The 20072-nt window shown below is 42.3% G+C and overlaps 1 protein-coding gene across 1 annotated transcript; it reads left to right on the top strand.

The window, feature by feature from the left end:
• The first annotated feature begins 43 nt into the window (after window positions 1-43).
• yrk (Yes-related kinase) lies at window positions 44-19525 on the top strand. The gene is made up of 12 exons (XM_040121860.1): window positions 44-175; window positions 6463-6506; window positions 7372-7635; window positions 8337-8439; window positions 10844-10947; window positions 11128-11277; window positions 12451-12615; window positions 14087-14266; window positions 15091-15167; window positions 15242-15395; window positions 15574-15705; window positions 18163-19525. The coding sequence occupies exons 3-12, from the start codon at window positions 7395-7397 to the stop codon at window positions 18369-18371; spliced, it is 1515 nt and encodes a 504-aa protein (XP_039977794.1). The 5' UTR covers window positions 44-175; window positions 6463-6506; window positions 7372-7394; the 3' UTR covers window positions 18372-19525.
• Window positions 19526-20072: the final 547 nt, after the last annotated feature.

The following is a 20072-nucleotide window of genomic DNA, read 5'->3' as shown; positions in this document are numbered from 1 at the left end:
GCGCGTGAAGTCCGCTCCCCGAGCCTTCCGGACGAGGCGCGCGCGCTCACGTTTTGCTTCACTCGAGCTGCTCAGCAGTAGCGCGCGGCTTTTCCCCCCCGTGCGTCCCGCGAGCCTCCGGACACCGCGCGCCTGACGCCAGGATTCCCCGGGATAACGACGAGCTTCGTGTCGGGTATGTGCGCTGAGTTTATCACATAGTGGCTCTTGATTAAATACGAGTGATGGCGTTAACTAGAACATGGGTTGTTTGTTGATTTCTGAGGAGCATACGATTTACCGGCAGCCGTTGGGATCTCACTTGAAACGTGATACATGAAATATGGAGATGTAGTTCTCCTCCATCGCTTCTTACGTGTATTTGTTCACTTTAACTCACTCTGTCATTGTTCTGTGACGGCGGAGGAAGCTGCCTACTCCTCGCATCTCCGTGAAAGACTGAGAACAAGTTACCAAGCAGTTAGTTAACTTAGCAGGTAAACGCACCGAACGAACCGAGGGGGTTCTTCTCAGCCTCCCCTTCCGTCCACCTTTAAACAGCCCGGACGCTGTCGACGTGCTGTGAAAACCGGGTAACTTCGCAGTTCTCACGGTTAAATAAAAGGAAGTTTGCCTGCGAGAAGCCAATCGAGTGCGGCCACCAGCACGTCCACGCTTCTGCTGGAGAGATACCGCAGAGGGGGATGTTTAGAAATCAAACTGCCAATATTGCTGTATTGAAAGAGCGGAGCTTACCAGAGAGTGTGGTCACAAGTCCATTAAGGGGGGGGGGGGGTCTCTTCCTATGAAAAGCCAATTAGTTATAGACAAGGCTTAATCCGTTTTTAGCAGTAGAACATTTAGTTTTAAATCAAAAAGTGTCAATAAATTTAAACCAGACAATTAAATTTTCATAGGATGTGGATTTGTGGCAAAGGCTGTCTGCATCATCTGTGATCAAGCGGACATTTTTGTCTCTAACTCTACTGAACATCTCACATTTTTGATAGGTAAATTCTCAACACGGTCCTTTAGGCCGGACGCCCTCCGTGTGTCAGATTACCTTCATTTTTCTTCAGAAGCAGCATATTCCTTCGGTAACTGACTGTGATTTATTTGGCAACACCTCTACAGGAAACCACCTTGAGGAAAAGGCAAGGCTGCGTGTTTCCTTACCATGTCCATCTATCTGGGGTGTTTCTGTGGCCTTAACATGGACTGGTTGGCGCAGGTGTTTATTCTCTCATAATAGGCCGGGTGGGGGTTGTATAATCACATCTCCATCTCCAAATCTTTGTTTTGCAACACCGAAAAGTTCTTTCGGATCTGCGTGAAGGAGTTGTCTTGGAATTTTGAGGGTCGGATGGGGAAAAACGCGATTAGACTGTCCAAGGCCGTACTTCATCACTTCCTGTTTCTTTACGAGATCAGTTCCTGTCTTTAGCCTTGGGGTTAGGCAGGAAGGAAGGGGGCGTGGGTATGTTTTTTAGTGGCGGGGGGGCTAGAAATGGACGTTACGATCAGTAAGCTTTCGCAGTAATCCTACTGCCCGATTTTAGCACCTTCGGACACTGCTGGGTGTAGGGCGCCAGCTGAATGTATTATGTTGATGATGCTGTTTTCAGCCACGAGCCTGACCTGAGAAAGTCTCTTCTTCGTTTTGGTCCCGGAGAAATAAGCCCTGAGCCCCTAAGGCCTAAGAAACAAGATGCGACTGTTTGACCCCGGTAACTAACTTCATGTAAATGTTCATGTAGGCTTTCCAACAAGCCACATCAGTCCTCTGTATCAAAAAGAAGTGATGACTTCATGTGGAAACAGGATGTCCCGATGACCGAGACACCTTACTTTTCCATTGCCCCCACCCCAACCAGTGCTGTCTCCCTCCCCTTTCTGTTGGAGTGTGTGTATGTACTCTATGAGTATTTGTTAGGCGTGTGAGGGTTCGGTGACAGCCTGCTTCCCATTGTCCTATCATTCCTGCCCCACTCACGCTCTGCATCCTGTTGGGCTTCCTGCTAATGAGGGAGAGAGTCAGAGAGAACGGGAGGCAAGAAACGAGCTGGAGAAACAGGGAAAAGAGGAGGAGGAGGAGGAGGACTGGAGAAAGTCTTAGCCGAGCACAGAAGTGGTGTAAAAGTACTAAAACTCTACAGACCTGAACAATTGTGTGTGTTTTGCCCTGTGTTCCCATGGTGAATTCCCCGCTGGGAGCAGCTTATCTGCAGTCCACCGTGCAGGAAAGGGTGTGTCAATTTGGATTTGAATGTTTGCGAGTGTGACGATGGAGGGCGATGCTATTGTGATTTTATAAGAGTACACTGAATGCCTGCTAATGCTCTGTAGATCAGAATATATTTGCTTCCCTATTTTCTTTAGAGCATACAAATATTCAGCAAATTACTTTTCTGCAGCTGTGAAAAGTAACTAAGTACTCAAGAACTGTACGTGGTGCTTGTACTTTACTTGAGTTACTTAATTTTTTTACTTAATTCTGCTACTTTCTACTACTACTACTATATTACTCCACCACTTTATTTATCAGTTAAGATTAAAATTAAGATTTTACATACAAAGCAACCCAAACCAACAGTATTAAGTAGTTAAAATGAGCTCCACCATTACAAACTACAATGTTAAACTACTGCTTACATGCTAATGCATGAATTATAATGGTCCAACAATTTAATAATATGAAGAGGGTCATTTTGCATAATGAGTGCTTTTACTTAGGGAACTTTAAGTACATTTTGTTGATAATACTTCTATACTTTCACTTAATTTGAATGCAGGACTTTTACTTATAATGGAGACTTTCTGGGGACTGTGTCCCTGTTACTTGTTTAAATTTTTTTTTTGTTCGAAAGTATTTACAGTGAAAACTATTTACAGTGAAGCCTGTGAATTACTAAATTTAGTTTACCTCCATTGTATTAGGGTGGGGGTGAATATTTCACAACCTTGGGGAGGGGGGGAAATTGAATGTCATCATAATATCAGAGCTATTTAAGAAAATGAGGAATAACCCTTGAAAAGTGTCAAGCACGTGAACACTAACTAATACCCAAGTATTAGTCTTTGCTGTAAATGGGCCTGCTGTTGACAACAAACTTATCACAAACCCTTGCCGCACTTCTGCCCCCTAGAAGAAGCAGCTTCTGTTTGACAAAGTATTATGATTATTTCTTCTAGGTATTTGCCTGCTTCTAGAAAAAGAATTGGCCGAGACAGTCAGCAGCCAGTCAGTGAGATGAAGTGTAGTTGTGAACCAGATTAACAGAGATATTGCTATTTTGTCTGTGGTAGTAGCATTTGTTTGAGGTGTAAACTGTTAGGAAATAGAGGCAATCTTTAATGACAGTTGTATCATTGTGAAATATTGACTGTGCCACTTTTTTGTTACTCCATATACTGGCGTTAGCACTGGTGGCAGTAGGCTAAGCCTATTTTATACAAGGTGAAAGGCACTGTGTGTACATGACTAGAGAACCTTTTTAATGCAATGCTGTCTATCTTAAATACTTGAGGATTTTAAACATACATAATTCAAACTAAGTGTAATCCCGTTCTCAGCTGAACTCTTCCAAAATGTAGCACGGTGTGTGCTTGCCTTGCTAGTGTATCTTGTTTTGTTTCAAGAGGCAAAGAGGAACTCAGGCTGTTCTTAAATTTCTCTGTTGTGAACACTTAAGGGGCATTTTTTACACACACCTAAAAAGCACCAACAAGTATGCAGTTCGAACCCCCATCTTGCCATCAATCATAAGTACCGCACACCCACACACTTGCATACACACACACTTTGCTCTAGTGCCTCAAATGTCTTTTTCTGGCTTATTTAAAAAGTAAACCCAATCGTTATCAAATAGCACAGATGAGGAAGTGCACATGCATTTGTTTGTATTTAATTCTGCACCTTGACAAGTTATATACCTGCATGTAGGTGCACAATTGCCTGTCTTGGATCTGGGTGCATACTTGCTAGGTGAAGCCTTTATCAAGAGGGCCGTGTATTCTGCTGTATATGTAACTTTAGGGATGAATAGTGGTTCATCATGGTGTTTCTTTCGTGTATAAACACCTCAGGTCAACTAAATAGTCAGGGGCCAGTTATAAATTATCATAGCTTCTGTTCGCAGAGAGGAAGACAGACAAGAGCAACTACATTTGGTCAACAGGAACCCAACAGAGAAAAATGACTGTACGGCTGCTCCGTAAACATTCCCCTGTGTGTGTGTGTGTGTGTGTGTGTGTGTGTGTGTGTGTGTGTGTGTGTGTGTGTGTGTGTGTGTGTGTGTGTGTGTGTGTGTGTGTGGTGTGTGTTTGTGTGTGGTGTGTGTTTGTGTGTGAATACATATCCCTGTTATTGTGCTAATCCTGTCTGTGGTCGTCTGCCAATCTTAGAAAAGCCAAAAGAGAGGAGATGAGTGAAAGGTCAGCGGCGGCATAAAGATGAAAGGGAAGTGGCGTCTTTTATGCCCTTTGTCACTTCTCTTTTCTGTGGTTTATCAGAGAAAGAGAGAAGTTACCAGTTGAAGGGTGGAGAGAGGGAATACGAAAGGTTATTGTTGAAGGGGTGTGGGCCAGGAGGAGTAGAGAAAAACAGCAATAGAAAAGGAAAGAAAAGGAAGATGTGTGTGTGTTTGTGGCACTGCAGCTGCTTGGTATGTGTGTGTGTGTCTGTGTATGTGTGTGTGTGTGTGTGTGTGTGTGTGTGTGTGTGTGTGTGTGTGTGTGTGTGTGTGTGTGTGTGTGTGGATGGACTGTGTTCTCAGTTTCCAGGAAAAGGGGGGAGCTATCAGAAGGGTGGACAGGAAACTCTAACAGGGCTACCTTCCTGTAGCTCTCCTGATGGCTGACCTGATAGTGAATGAGTGTGTGCGTGCATGCAGGCTGCTGTACACGTACAGTTTTTGCATATTTTACTCTGAGCAACAGATTCTTTCAAACGAGGCCTGTAATAGCTTTTGTTGCTTCAAAGATCGAGAGGAATTTCGGCAAATTGTGTCGTCGTGCGGATGGGACAAACCTGGCTCTGGTGTTTTTTCATAATGAAAACGACTAGCTTTTGTTTTTTTGTCCCTTGCTGCCATAACCTGTATTGTTCGTCCTGTGTGTGACTTCCCTCACATTCCTGAGTAGATGGGGAGGGTGCAGTCTGGAGTTTAGTCAGCTCGAAAAGTTGCCCGTTTGAATCCCAGGGCCACTCTATATTCAGTTGCCAGCTTATTAGGTAACTTTGCTAAATACAGTCTCACACAACTGTCCTGCAGTAAATCCTACCTTCAAGAAGGTTACAATGTTCAGTTTTTGAAAGTGTTGAAACAACTAGAGCTGAAGTGATTAATCTATTCGTCCATTAGTTAATCAACAGAAAACAAGACTATTGTCCCAGACTGCAGCATTTTAAAAGAACAGTTTGGCTTTTGAACAGGTTAAACAAACAAGATATAATGAGTTAATTAATGAGCTTATAAGGTGCTGGGAGATGGATTTTGTTACCTTTGGAAACAGCCAAGCTTGCTGTTTCCCCGTTTCCAGTCCTTGTGCTAAGCTAAGCTAACTGGCGCCTGGATGTACGTAGCTTTATATTTACTCTTCAGACATGAGAGTGGTATCCATCTTCATATAACTCTTTGCCAGGGAGTATTTCCCGAAACGTGAAACCTTTGTTTTAAGCAAGGTGTACATTATAAATTGTGGACGGCTAGTTCAAAGAACGCCCATAAGCAAGGCACTTAGCAGTGAACATTCAGGTTTACCGGAGGCAATTTTGAAACAAAAAAACCTCATGTTGTTGTGGAAAGCTCATGTTGATGACTGGATGCAGGCGTCTCTGTACACAATTAAAGTGTTTTACAGTCTTCTCTGTATGTTATTTCCTCTTGATGTTGGCACTGGCTTGTGCTTTGTCAACACACGTCCTATTGAAACAATGCAGTTTGCTCAAAACTGGGAGTTAGGATTGCATACATTTGTGCACGTCGCCACAATGATCTTTGTGAAAGACGTTTCACATTGTCAGCGACTGTCACTCTGTGTCAGACACCCCCGTCCACTGATGATATTTACAGGCCTATTTCAGCACAAATTTAAACACATACACGGATGCATACTGACTCACACACACATGCACACACACACACACACACACACACACACACACACACACACACACACACACACACTCAAACACAGCTGTTGACCAGAGAGAATGACTGAGTAACCCCTCTTGAAACTGCACGGCAAAAAGGGAAGTGGCTAACCTCACATCTCTCACTGCCTTTCCTTATTTCGAGCTGTCTCTGACTCTCCCTTCACGTCTCTTTATTCACGCTTTACCGCTCTCAAGCCTTTTATCTCACATTCTCCACCAACTTTTCCCTCTCTGGTTCTCTGCCACTCATGCTCTTTTTGCCCTGCTCTCTCATTCCACCCCTTGTCACTCACCTCTTCCCTCTCTCTCCCTCTTCTTTTTTCCAGTGGCGATGGTGATTGACAGATGATCTGACAGAGGAAGACATCAGGTAAGAAAAAGTTAACCCCCCCCCCCCAGCTCGAGGGAAGTTTTGTTTTTATTTAAAGTTTGTTACTTCTCTCTTTGCAGTTCTCTTTAGTGCCTTTTTCACTAGGTTGACCCCTGTATGTTGTTAATGTGTGTTGCTTTCACTTTCTACCAAATTGTCAAAGGTTTGAATTTTCTTTCTTGAAGACAGATAAGGGGGTATTGATTACTTATAGTAATGTGAAAATTGACTTATTTCTCATGTTGAATGGTGTGCTAATCCACTAGATTCTTTTTTTTCTTAATTTTGTTGATAATCAGTGATACTACAATTAATTAAGTAGTAAAGTAATTAATGTAACTAAGGGGGCACTGCAGTGATTTTGCACATGTAGTTCAGTTTACTCATTACAAGGAGTTCTACTCATCACGTCTTCTGTGGCACTGAAGGAATTCTTTTAAAATCTGAAAAAATAACTTGGCTTGGATCTTACAACAGATGTGAGATCTGTTCTTTTTGAGGCACAACACATACGATGGAATAAAAGTCAGCGTATCTTGGCCTCTGCTGCTTCGATTTTGACAAATCTATTTTTATGGAGGTGAAACACTAAATCGCTGGAGTACCCCTTTAAACAGACTTTTAATTTTGGATTTGTATATTCCTTCTTATTTTTATTCCAAACAAACCTGTTGTTATTGTTGTTGTCTCTGTAAACAAGCAGGTTGTTTGCTATGGATTATTATACATATACCAGGATTAAAAAAAAGGCTTTTATGAGCTGCATACAGCTTGAATCACAAGTGTTACAGCATCAAGCAGCAATAAAGACAAGAGAAATCTTGAAAAAGTCACGTCTGTTACTTCCACTATTCTCCCTCCATAGACTCCATCTCCGTGCTGGTTATTATGGGGTGTGCCTGTTGCAAGCAGAAGAAGTCCGGCAAAGCGGTAGCAGCAGTAACATCGGCAGCAGTAGAAGTCACAGATCTGTCTCCTAGCAACGTAGATGGGGGGTCCTCCTTAACCGTGACTCAGGGCCGTTACTGTCCCGACCCCACTCAGACCATCCCTGACTTCAACAAGGGCTTCTCGTGCAGCACCATCTTCCCCAACACCAACACACACCAGCGGCCTGGAGGCATAACAAGTAACACTCTGTGTGCGTGTTTGTGTGTGTGTGTGTGTGTGAGGCCCTCGTACAATCATCTCACTATATTACTTAGATACTAGAAGGTGAAAGTCACTATACCTACTAACAGGTAGAGTCTGCCAATTAATAACAGATCAAGTTCAACGTTTATCATGAAATTTTGTCGTATTCTTTTTTCTGCACCCTCCCACAAAACAAAACAATATATAAACATGTAGAGACCAAATAATACTGAATCCTTATTTTTGTATAAAGCACTATGCCAAAATATTTAAAATTATTTAACATCAGTTTCCTAATTTTTAGCTTTACAAATGGAAAAATCATCTTATTCCACACTGTCTGGAACTATAACATACATATTTTATTTTATCTTGTTCCACTGAAGAAATATTCAAACCCAAGACTATTTCATTAAGTGGAAATATAAATGTAGATGTCTTGTACATCATTTTATGTAAATTTTCTCCAAAATTCAGCCTGAAATATTTGTATCTTTGTAAACTTTGGAATCTACACTAGAATTTAAAATAATGTGTTGTGAGTTTTCATAATGTTTGACTGCACAGCATGAGTTTGTAATGACTGATCCACCATCAGGCTGCTGCTTGTTAAAGGGTCAAAACGGTAAAAAAAAAAAGACCCCAGAAGATTGCTGAAGTTCAGTGTATAACTGGAAACATTTTGTGTGTGTGCAGTTGGTGGAGTCACTCTCTTTATAGCTCTGTATGACTATGACGCTCGCACTGAAGATGACCTCACTTTCCAGAAAGGAGAGAAATTTCAGATCATCAACAATACGTGAGTACAAAAGCACACAGACATAATCACATTAATTACATTAAATGGTATCTTAGGGAAAAACACTCCTGATAGGGGTAAAAAATTATATATATATCTGAAGTTATGCCTCGAGAAATGAAAAATTAATGTTAACTATATGTGAACAGTCTTAAATGTGTTATGTGAGATCAGCTATGACTCCCAAAAGGTAATTAATTTTGCTTGCATACATTAAAGGACCAGTGTGTAGGATTTAGTGGTATCAAGTGGTGATGTTGCAGATTTCAAACAACTGAATACCCCTCCCCTCACCCTTCCCTTTTCAAGCGTGTAGGAAAAATCTACGGTGGCCTTCAGGTTACGTAAAAATGCGAAAGGCCCTCTATGGAGCCAGTGTTTGGTTTGTCCGTTCTGGGCTACTGTAGAAACATGGTGGTGCAACATGGCGGTCTCCGTGGAAGAGGACCCGCTCCCTATGTAGATACGAAGGGCTCATTTTAAGCTAACGAAACACAACAATTATTCCTTTCAGTTGATTATACACTAATGAAGACATAATTATGAATATAATATTCCATTTCTAACAGTAGATCCCCGTAAATCATACACGCGGATTCTTTGAATGTCACAGGCTGCAATTAAATGCCATCCATTAACACTGCGAACTGTCAGAGGTCTCAACTGCTGCTTGCGATGTTGACAAGCTTATAGTCTTGAAAAATGTTCTTGTCCCACTCTAGCACATACACACACACACACACACACACACACACACACACACACACACACACACACACACACACACACACACACACACACACACACACACACACACACACACACACACACACACACACACACACACACACACACACACACACACACACACACACACACACACACACACACACACACACACACACACACACACACACACACACACACACACACACACACACACACACACACACACACACACACACACACACACACACACACACACACACACACACACACACACACACACACACACACACACACACACACACACACACACACACACACACACACACACACACACACACACACACACACACACACACACACACACACACACACACACACACACACACACACACACACACACACACACACACACACACACACACACACACACACACACACACACACACACACACACACACACACACACACACACACACACACACACACACACACACACACACACACACACACACACACACACACACACACACACACACACACACACACACACACACACACACACACACACACACACACACACACACACACACACACACACACACACACACACACACACACACACACACACACACACACACACACACACACACACACACACACACACACACACACACACACACACACACACACACACACACACACACACACACACACACACACACACACACACACACACACACACACACACACACACACACACACACACACACACACACACACACACACACACACACACACACACACACACACACACACACACACACACACACACACACACACACACACACACACACACACACACACACACACACACACACACACACACACACACACACACACACACACACACACACACACACACACACACACACACACACACACACACACACACACACACACACACACACACACACACACACACACACACACACACACACACACACACACACACACACACACACACACACACACACACACACACACACACACACACACACACACACACACACACACACACACACACACACACACACACACACACACACACACACACACACACACACACACACACACACACACACACACACACACACACACACACACACACACACACACACACACACACACACACACACACACACACACACACACACACACACACACACACACACACACACACACACACACACACACACACACACGCACACACACACACACACACACACACACACACACACACACACACACACACACACACACACACACACACACACACACACACACACACACACACACACACACACACACACACACACACACACACACACACACACACACACACACACACACACACACACACACACACACACTCACACACACACACACACACACACACACACACACACACACACACACACACACACACACACACACACACACACACACACACACACACACACACACACAGAGCAGTAAGCAGTGACATATGCTGCGCTTTAAGTACTGATAGTTAATGTTGAGAGATTTTCTCAGTGATTGACATGAAGTCCGAGGGCAAGGGTTGCATGATGTGTCCTCTTGCTGTGGTGTGACCTATGTGTTGTCATGGTGACAGGTGGTATTTTGGGAAGATGGGGAGGAAGGATGCGGAGAGACAGCTGCTGGGCCATGGCAACCAGAGGGGAACTTTTCTCATACGAGAGAGCGAGACCACCAAGGGTAAAGACACCACACATACCCACGCAAACAGACACAAACACACGCACACACACGCACACATACTCTCTTTCAATAGAGACTTACTGCTGTAAATAAATAAAAGCTTTCAGTTGTTGCCTCTCTTTTTGTTTCTCACTCCTACCTCACACTCTGCCTCTTTGTCCTCCCATCTCTTTACAGGTGCTTACTCTCTGTCTATCCGTGACTGGGACGACAACAAGGGAGACCACGTTAAGCATTACAAGATCCGCAAACTAGACAACGGTGGCTACTACATCACCACAAGATCCCAGTTTGACACTGTTCAGCAGCTGGTAGAGCACTACACAGGTGACACATATAAGCACATGCACATGACGCTAATTCATCCTCTATTTCCTGCTTTTCATTCAGAGTGAGGAAATGTTTAAAAGTTATTTCAACAAAGTATCTTGTTGCAAAGCTCCTGCTTCCATGCATTAAGTCTCAGAAAAGCCTTGAATCTTTGCTTGATCATTCCCTAAATAGTTTAAATCTCTTATTCTGTTTCTACTTGATTTATAATTAGACTATTATCAGTGCTGCAAAGTAAGTGCATTAACACAAGTACTGTACAGTTTTGTGGTTCTTGTTCTTACTTACTTATTTCCGTTTGATGCGACATTATTCTTTTACTCTACTACAATTATTTGACATCTTAAATTACTTTGCAGATTCAGATTTTACATAAAAAGCATTTGATCAGTTTATAAAATATCATGCATTGTTATAGACGAAACAACCAGCTACATCATTATAATGCTACTTACATGTTAATGCATTGGAAGTAATAATCTACTAATCTAATATTTATATAATATAAAAGTCTGAGAGGTTCCTAATGAGTGTTCTTACTTTTGATACTTTAAGTACATTTTCTGATAATACATTTTAAATCCTGAGCTTTTACTTTACATGAGCATTTTTTTCCATTGTGGTTTCACCCCTTTCACTTTGGTAAAGGATTTGAATACTTCTTCCACCACTGACTATTCGTGACTTTTTAAGCTTGTTTCCCAGTTTGTGTAAAAAAGCAGGGTTCACACCCTCCACTTCCCCTGCTCTCTGTCAGTCTAAATCTGCCCCCTAGTGGCTTGCGCTGATATAGCAAACACTCTGCAGTGAGCGCACTTTTCATGACACGATCCTCATAAGCAACCCGTGAGATGTGGGCACATACATCATGGACTCTTGCTGGCAGAGCATATTTGTTTTTCCTTCCTATATGGCCCCTGTATTGTCTTCTTTTGTATCTGTACATGATGTCGCTGCTGCTCAGAATGAGTCTTTTTTTTTTTTTTGTCTGTTTTGCTGAAATTTCCTTGTGTCTTTGTACTTTAGTTTTTTGGTTTACTTGTCAGTTGCGTAAGCGACCTGTCTTGTTCTTCCTTTATCTCTGCATTTGCTCTGTTTTTCTTTTCCTCTTGTTTCCTTTTTTCTTTGCCTGTCTGCTTTGTCTTTCTCCTCTCTCCCTCTCGCTCTCAGAGAGAGCGGCAGGACTGTGCTGCCGTTTGATTGGCAGCTGTAAACGGGGCATGCCTAAGCTGGCTGACTTATCAGTGAAGACCAAGGATATGTGGGAGATTCCCCGCGAATCCCTCCAGCTGATTAAGAAACTGGGCAACGGCCAGTTTGGAGAAGTCTGGATGGGTAGGACTATGTTGAAGGGGTGGGAAGGTAACATCAGGAGCATACCTGGATAAAGAAATATTAAAACAGGAGCATTTACACATTGTACATTTAACTCTTGGTTGTGTTCAGTTGAGGCAAACATCAGTAAACATTTCCAGACACTCTGTAAAGCCCTGTTTATCTGTCTGTGTTGTTCAGAGTCCCTGCTTATACCAGCAACAAATATGTGGATTGTACCACATACGCATAGACAACACACAGACAGAGTTGGTAGATGTAGTCTGGGCTAGTTTTTCATTGAAACCTGTAGCAGTGAAACAAATCCTTGAAAAATCCCTGTATGTGATAGCAATTACACAGAAGCAGCAGGTAATTAATCAAAATGAAGGTGAAACGGGTTTTATATCCAGGTATGCAGAGCTGTTCCTCTCCTCCCCTGTTGTTGCATGTGCATGTTTCATCATCTCACCTCACCTCTTTGTCACACCCCCCCACCCATCTTTCTCCCATCTTTCCACCATTCACTACACATTTTTTCCTCCCATTCTCCGTCACCTGCTCCTTCCCTTACTCCCACTCTTTCATTTCCTTTTCCTACATCTCCATCCCTCCTTGGCTCCATTCTCCTCCACAATTAGGCAGTAATGACGGGCTGTGTTATTACCTGACCAAGCCCTGTCTCAACTCCACTCCGCTCACCATGGGCCTTGGGCGGGATGCCTGGGAGGTGCCCAGGGAAACGCTGTCCATGCAAAAGAAGCTGGGACAGGGCTGCTTCGGGGATGTGTGGATGGGTGAGACTGACGCCGCCAACCTCTGATGCCCTCTACAGGCTTAGAGGGAAAACTATCTGCTCAGCATCATCCTCTGTGGTGTCTGTTACTGTCCTGTAGCAAAGATTGTTGGTAATGCTGGCTGCGGCTGGCCATTTATGTCAGTGTATGCAAGCTATGTTTGTTTTTCCCAATAAATCGCATATGAGCTGGTATTCCCACAGGAAGAGTTTACAGTTACACCTACGAGCAGTTTCTTGTTGAAGCTGTCATATAGTTTCCCTGACTAAATCTCGGTTTGTTGGGTTTCTGAGCCATGCAGAGTTTCTCCCTGAAGCCAGCCAAGCTCTGTGCCTGTCCATGTTGCTCAGGTGCTGCTGGTGTTGATGTAAGGCCAGTACACCACCCTCGCTCCTAACATCACCCTGTCTCATGTCATGTCATGCATGCTCTCCAAGATAACAGTCATTTGCATGCACCAGGTGTTTGACCGTGTGTGTGTTGCATGCATGCATATTGTGTGACTTCTTTTTTGATGTATATTTCTGTTATATATATCTTTATGTGTGGGTGTTTGTGCCCTCCTATATATATTTAGCATGTACATCCAATTGTCATTATGCCAAGAAACTGGTGTGTATGCTTGTACAGTATGTCTCTCTCTGCGTGTCCCCATGTTCTGCGTGTCCATTAACACCCCCTTGTCTGTATGCCAGGCATGTGGAACGGCACCACCAAGGTAGCAGTGAAGACTCTGAAGCCAGGAACCATGTCCCCCGAGGCCTTCCTGGAGGAGGCTCAAATCATGAAGAGACTTCGCCACGACAAGCTAGTGCAGCTCTATGCCGTCGTGTCTGAGGAGCCTATCTACATCATCACTGAGTTCATGAGCCAAGGTATCAGGCTGAGTAAACTGTCAAGCCTGTGACGTCCTGTAGATACATCATGAATCACTGCTGTTAGGTGGAAACCTCACTCACTTCCATAGATATCAGATAGTGTTTTTTTTCCTTAAATAGACAAAAAGTATTGGGAGAGTTCATACCACCACCAAGGTTGTACAGTCTCTCAATTTGTTATAAGAGTACATATGGAGATCAAGGATAATAAACATTTGATAGAAATAAAATAATACATAACCATAGATTATGTTTTGACTTTTTTAAATCTGCATTTGGATCGTATTAATAGCATGGGACCCAATGGTAGATTTCTTCGTTTAATTTTAGAAATGCTCCATATTGTGTGATGAAATCCACAAAAAAATTCCTGCATCTGCACCTGGATCTGGACCTGCATCAGAAATGATTCACTTGTTACTTGGCTCCTATTCTAACTCTAAACCATTTAAAAAAAGACAACAAACATTTGAGATGTCCTGCTCAGTTCCAAACATACAACATTTTTTCTCTCTTCCTTGGGGCATGACCTTTGACCTCCCCTTGGAGGTGGCCTGGGGGCAGGCAAAATATTCCTTTAATGTTCACTAAAAAAGAAAGAGACAAAAAGTCAGACTTAAGATGTGTTCATGGAAAAGAAAATAAAGTATTTATTATAATGTGTCACTGAGTATTAATTTACAAGCACCTACCTGATTAGAATATGATTAAAAATACATGATGTACGCTCCATGTAGTACAGTGCGATACATGGCAGCAGATGTGTTGACCACAGTGGGAATATGGGGCCTGTGAAAGATGCCACACTCTTTCTTTTTCAGGAAGTTTGCTGGACTTCTTAAAAGATGGAGAGGGGCAAAGCCTGAAGCTGCCTCAGCTGGTGGACATGGCTGCACAGGTTAGTTAAAGACACACTGACAGACTAAAAGTAAGATTCCACTACAGATCTGAGAGGTTTTTTTTTGTGCTCAGATTGCAGCTGGAATGGCGTACATCGAGAGGATGAACTACATCCATCGTGACCTGCGAGCAGCTAACATCCTTGTTGGAGACAATCTGGTGTGCAAGATTGCTGACTTTGGCCTGGCTAGGCTCATTGAGGACAACGAGTACACAGCTAGACAAGGTGAGAGCGTGAGATATTAAGTGACTGTGTGTGTGTGTGTGTGTGTGTGTGTGTGAGAGCCACGCTTGCTCAGTTTGTTGATTGAGAGTGTCTGCATCTGCCTCCATGCCTATATTTTTATACATAACCCATCCTAATTATATGATTATGCATCTTCTCTGTGTTGCCATGGTTTCAGGGGCAAAGTTCCCCATCAAGTGGACGGCTCCAGAAGCTGCACTGTATGGACGCTTTACCATCAAGTCAGATGTCTGGAGCTTTGGTATCCTACTAACTGAACTCATCACTAAGGGACGTGTGCCATACCCAGGTACTAGATGACACCTGTTTATTCACTGTGTTTTAATTTCACACGCAGTAACGGATTCATCGTGATTGGCAGTGAAAATTCTCCCCTATTAGGCATTTTTCATCTACGCTGTTATAAAGCAACAATCTGGGAAAGTAGTTGCAGATTAAGGTGGAGTGTTGGAGAGTTTACTTTAGTTTTCGCTGGTGGTCATTGAATGGCTGTACTGGAGACTTTATGGCTTAAGTGTCCTGCTCAACAGTGCATCAAAAGTAAATGGAGTTGGAGGGGAAAACATTAGTTAAGAACCTGCCACTCTGTTGTACAAATTAGTATACAGATCAAGCCCTTTCCTAAACCATACATTCCTGATTTAACTGTGTGTCATTAAGCACTGATTTTAATGGCTAATGCTTGAAAAATGTTATCGATACACTGACACCTAGAATTGCTGATTTAAAAAAAATTGAGAAATTATTTTTAATTTGGGGTTTTTATATTAAACTTGATTTGCATTGTTCCTTTACTACAAACATTTTAAATTTGGAACTATTGCCTGTTACAATGTAATAATATAGCTTTATTTAACAAGAAAAGAGCCTAACTGAGATTAAAAATCTCTTACCGGAGTATCATGTTCAATATAGCAGCACCATTTTGTAATAAAACATATTAGAGAGACTTATAATAATTGGATAAGGTATTACGGGAATAATCAAAGACCATAACTGGTAAATTAAATCCTAAAACAGGTAAAACTGATGATAAGGACTGTTGCCTGTTTGTAGCTGTTTTATATTGTATTTTAGTGAATATAAATGAGTGAATATACAGACAGTTGACAAATTAAAGGAAAAAACCAAGATAAAGCGTCTTAGTAAGGTGTTGGGCCACCGCATGCCGCCAGAACCGCTTCATTGCTCCTTGGTATTGATCCTACAAGTGCTGGAGCTCCACTGGAGGGATGGACACTACTCTTATTCTTATTCCCTCATTTGGGGCTTTGATGACGGTGGTGGAGAGCGCTGTCGGACAAGTTGGTCCAAAATCTCCCAGGTGTTCAATTGGGTTGAGATCTGGTGAATATGAAGGCCGTAGCATATGATTCTCATCATTTTCATACCAATCAAACCAATCAGTGACCCCTCGTGCCCGATGGATGGGAGTATTGTCATCCTGGAGAGACCTCTCCCATCAGAGTAGAAATATTTCATCGAAGGATAAAGGTGATCAGTCAGAAAAAACTTTGTATTGATTTACAGTGACCCCTCTCTCTAAGGGACAAGTGGACCCAAACCATGGCAGCAAAATGCCTCCCACAGCATAACAGAGCCCCCGGATCCCCTCACTATAGGGGTTAAGCATTTAGGCCTGTACTGTTCTCTTGGTGTACGCCACACATGCAGTCTCCCACTTGTTGAGACTATGATGCGGGATGACTCATCTGACCATATCACTTTTTTCCACATCTCTGCAGACCAGTGCCTATGGTTTTTGCACCACTGATATCTCAAATGTGCATTCATCTCTTCTAATGAGAGGTTTATGCACTGCAACCTTACTATAATATCCCTCTCTACGTTATTGTCGACGGACTCCTCTTGCTGCCTGATCACGTCCTTCACTGACATCCACCTATGGAAGAGCTACTCTTCTGTTTTTCCTTACATATCGCACTAATGCATTGGGGTCATCAAATTTGCGCTGTCGACTACAATCTCCGACCCTGTTTACTGACATCTCTCCCATAGATCTAATTGCAGATGTCACTTTAGTCACTGTTCCTACTGAAACACGAGCCAGTTGAGCACTCTTTGTGACTCAAGCTCTTGTCATCTGTGCCCCGACAATGAATCCTCTTTCAAAGTCACTTAAATCTTTTCCCCTTGCCATCTTGATACAAAAGCAGAATCAACTGGGCCTACTCAGCATTTTTCTACAGGCCGCAGAGAATGATTAGATGTTCACTGCTTAATTGTAGCATGCACTGCAGCTTTATGGAAGCATCTGCATTCGTTATGTTTCTCCACTCATTGATGAGTGACTCAAGATGTTGCTGTGTGTGCTTATATGCCTAGACTCTGTACACTTTGTCAATCATTTCTTTTAAAGTTCTTTGAAACTCAAAGCCCTTTATAATAGCTATTAAATATATTGTGTATATATATGTTTCCTGTTTTTTTTTGTTTTTTTTGTGGGATCTGAGGTATGATTAATTCTTCAGCAGCAACCATATTGTGACGTATATTTTAAGTAAACTGAATATTGAAAGTGATAAAGTCAGTGTATTATAATGTAAGTTCTACTGTTTTCATCAAATCTGGGCATTTTATTTATTTTCTCTAACTTCATGGTTTTTTTTTAAACTTTTTTACTTTTCTCTTTATCCTGTATGTGCTGTTTAATTCATCGCTTTTTGTCTGAACTCTCTTCCCCTCTCCTGCGTTCACATTCCCCCTCCCTCCTCAACCCCTTTAGGCATGAACAATCGTGAGGTGTTGGAGCAGGTGGAGAGGGGCTACAGGATGCCCTGTGCACCGGGCTGCCCCGCCTCACTCCATGAACTGATGCTGCAGTGCTGGAGGCGGGAGGCCGATGAGAGGCACACTTTTGAGTACCTGCAGTCCTTCCTGGAGGATTACTTCACTGCCACAGAGCCGCAGTACCAGCCCGGGGAAAACCTGTGACCACACACGTGTAGGACAGACATGGAGCAATAAATGGACAAACAGAGGCAGACGGAAAGACACAGACACGTACACACTGACAGGCATGCTTTAGTACATGTACATGCTGTCATTGTATTTGTTGCTCACATATCGTACATGGATACACACACACACACACACACACACACAACACAACACACACATATGAAGATACATATCATTGCCTTGTTAAATTGTTTAAAGACAGTTTCCTCCCTTTGGTCATCGATCACTGCAGCCCGTTCAGGACAGATCACTCAACCATGTTGAAGAGCAGAGTCGGAGCTCTTCTGGTCAGGCCTTGCAGTTATGTTGCTTTACTCTGTAACCATGACAACAAGAAACTGAAAGAAGATGTAGATGGCTGTGTTGAGGTGGGGGGAAGTCGAGTTGGTACATGATCTGTTCAGCTACCATATATGTTGATTTCTTTGTCTGAGATGAGAGTTTAAATAGATTGCCTGTTTACCAGAGATAAATATGTTATTAAATAAAAGAAGGCAGGTGCAACAGGCTAGCAGACAACAGTTGGAATAGTGTTTTTGAGAAATGTCAAAATGAACCTCATGAACCTGTGTGGTAACTGACTGGATGATGTACAGACACGGGTGCTCCTATGTAAGCTTTAAGAAGATTGATGCTCCTCCAGTAGCTGAACAAAGGTCTGTTTTAAACCTTATTATGTGTTAGTTAGATAAAAAGGCTTTTAACCTGGTCCCAGATCCATGCCCATCTCCTGACTGCCACCACCCTGTGCCTTAAGGTGGTCAAGTTAAGGGCTGTTTTAGATTTTAAATACCTTTAATATTGTGTTAGTAAAGTCTGAGAGATGGTAAGGAATGCTCTTTGTTTGTCTCATGATTTGTATGACAATTTTGTATGAACTGTCTCTTCTGTTGTTTTTTAATTTAACTCAGATATATCTGTGCATCACAAAGACTTCTCTAACTAGTTAACATGTATACAGTTTTCATCCATTGGGAGGGCAGGGTGAAATGTTACACATAAAGGGGGAAGATTAATGTCAGTGGAGAGATAGTGTTTCATTGTATTTTCTTGACAAGAATGTAACCTTTATGTTGAGATCCCCCTCATGTTATTTTAATAAAGATCAGATATCTTTTCCAAGTTAAGGCATGTCTCTTATTCTATGTGTATTTGGACATTTACGCTGCTTTGTTTGGTGTTTCTTCATAAATAACAAATGCAGGCGCCATCACATGGAAAAGCCACAAATATATAGCAATGAATGATCATCTTCTTCAGGCTGCCTGTCAATTTTTTAGCATTCTCTTTTAGGATTTTCCTGAGGTAAACTTTCTGAGGCTGACGTGAGGGAGCATTTCTTTGTTTCACTCTTCAAGCAATCTTCCTCCATCATATAGACGAAATTTTTCACATCATTATCCTATGTATCATATTTTTGCATGCTACGTTTCACTACACTAAAAAAAGAGGTTCAAAAAGGAGAGTTGATCAAAAAGAAAAAAAGCTAGTACAGTATATCTGTGGGGCTTCTACACTGACAATACTGATTTACTAAATTTACCTTAAGAAAAAATTTGAAAAGACATGCTTTGGATCAGGCCTGATATGCGACTAAAGCCCTCGTAGCTTTGGGTTTAATATAAAATATCCTATGATATTAGTGTTATTGGTGTGCCAAGCAACTCTTTTTCT

The sequence above is a fragment of the Xiphias gladius genome, chromosome 24 (assembly GCF_016859285.1).
Source record: "Xiphias gladius isolate SHS-SW01 ecotype Sanya breed wild chromosome 24, ASM1685928v1, whole genome shotgun sequence".
NCBI classification, from domain to species: domain Eukaryota; kingdom Metazoa; phylum Chordata; class Actinopteri; order Istiophoriformes; family Xiphiidae; genus Xiphias; species Xiphias gladius.
This window is presented reverse-complemented; position numbering and strand designations above follow the sequence as displayed.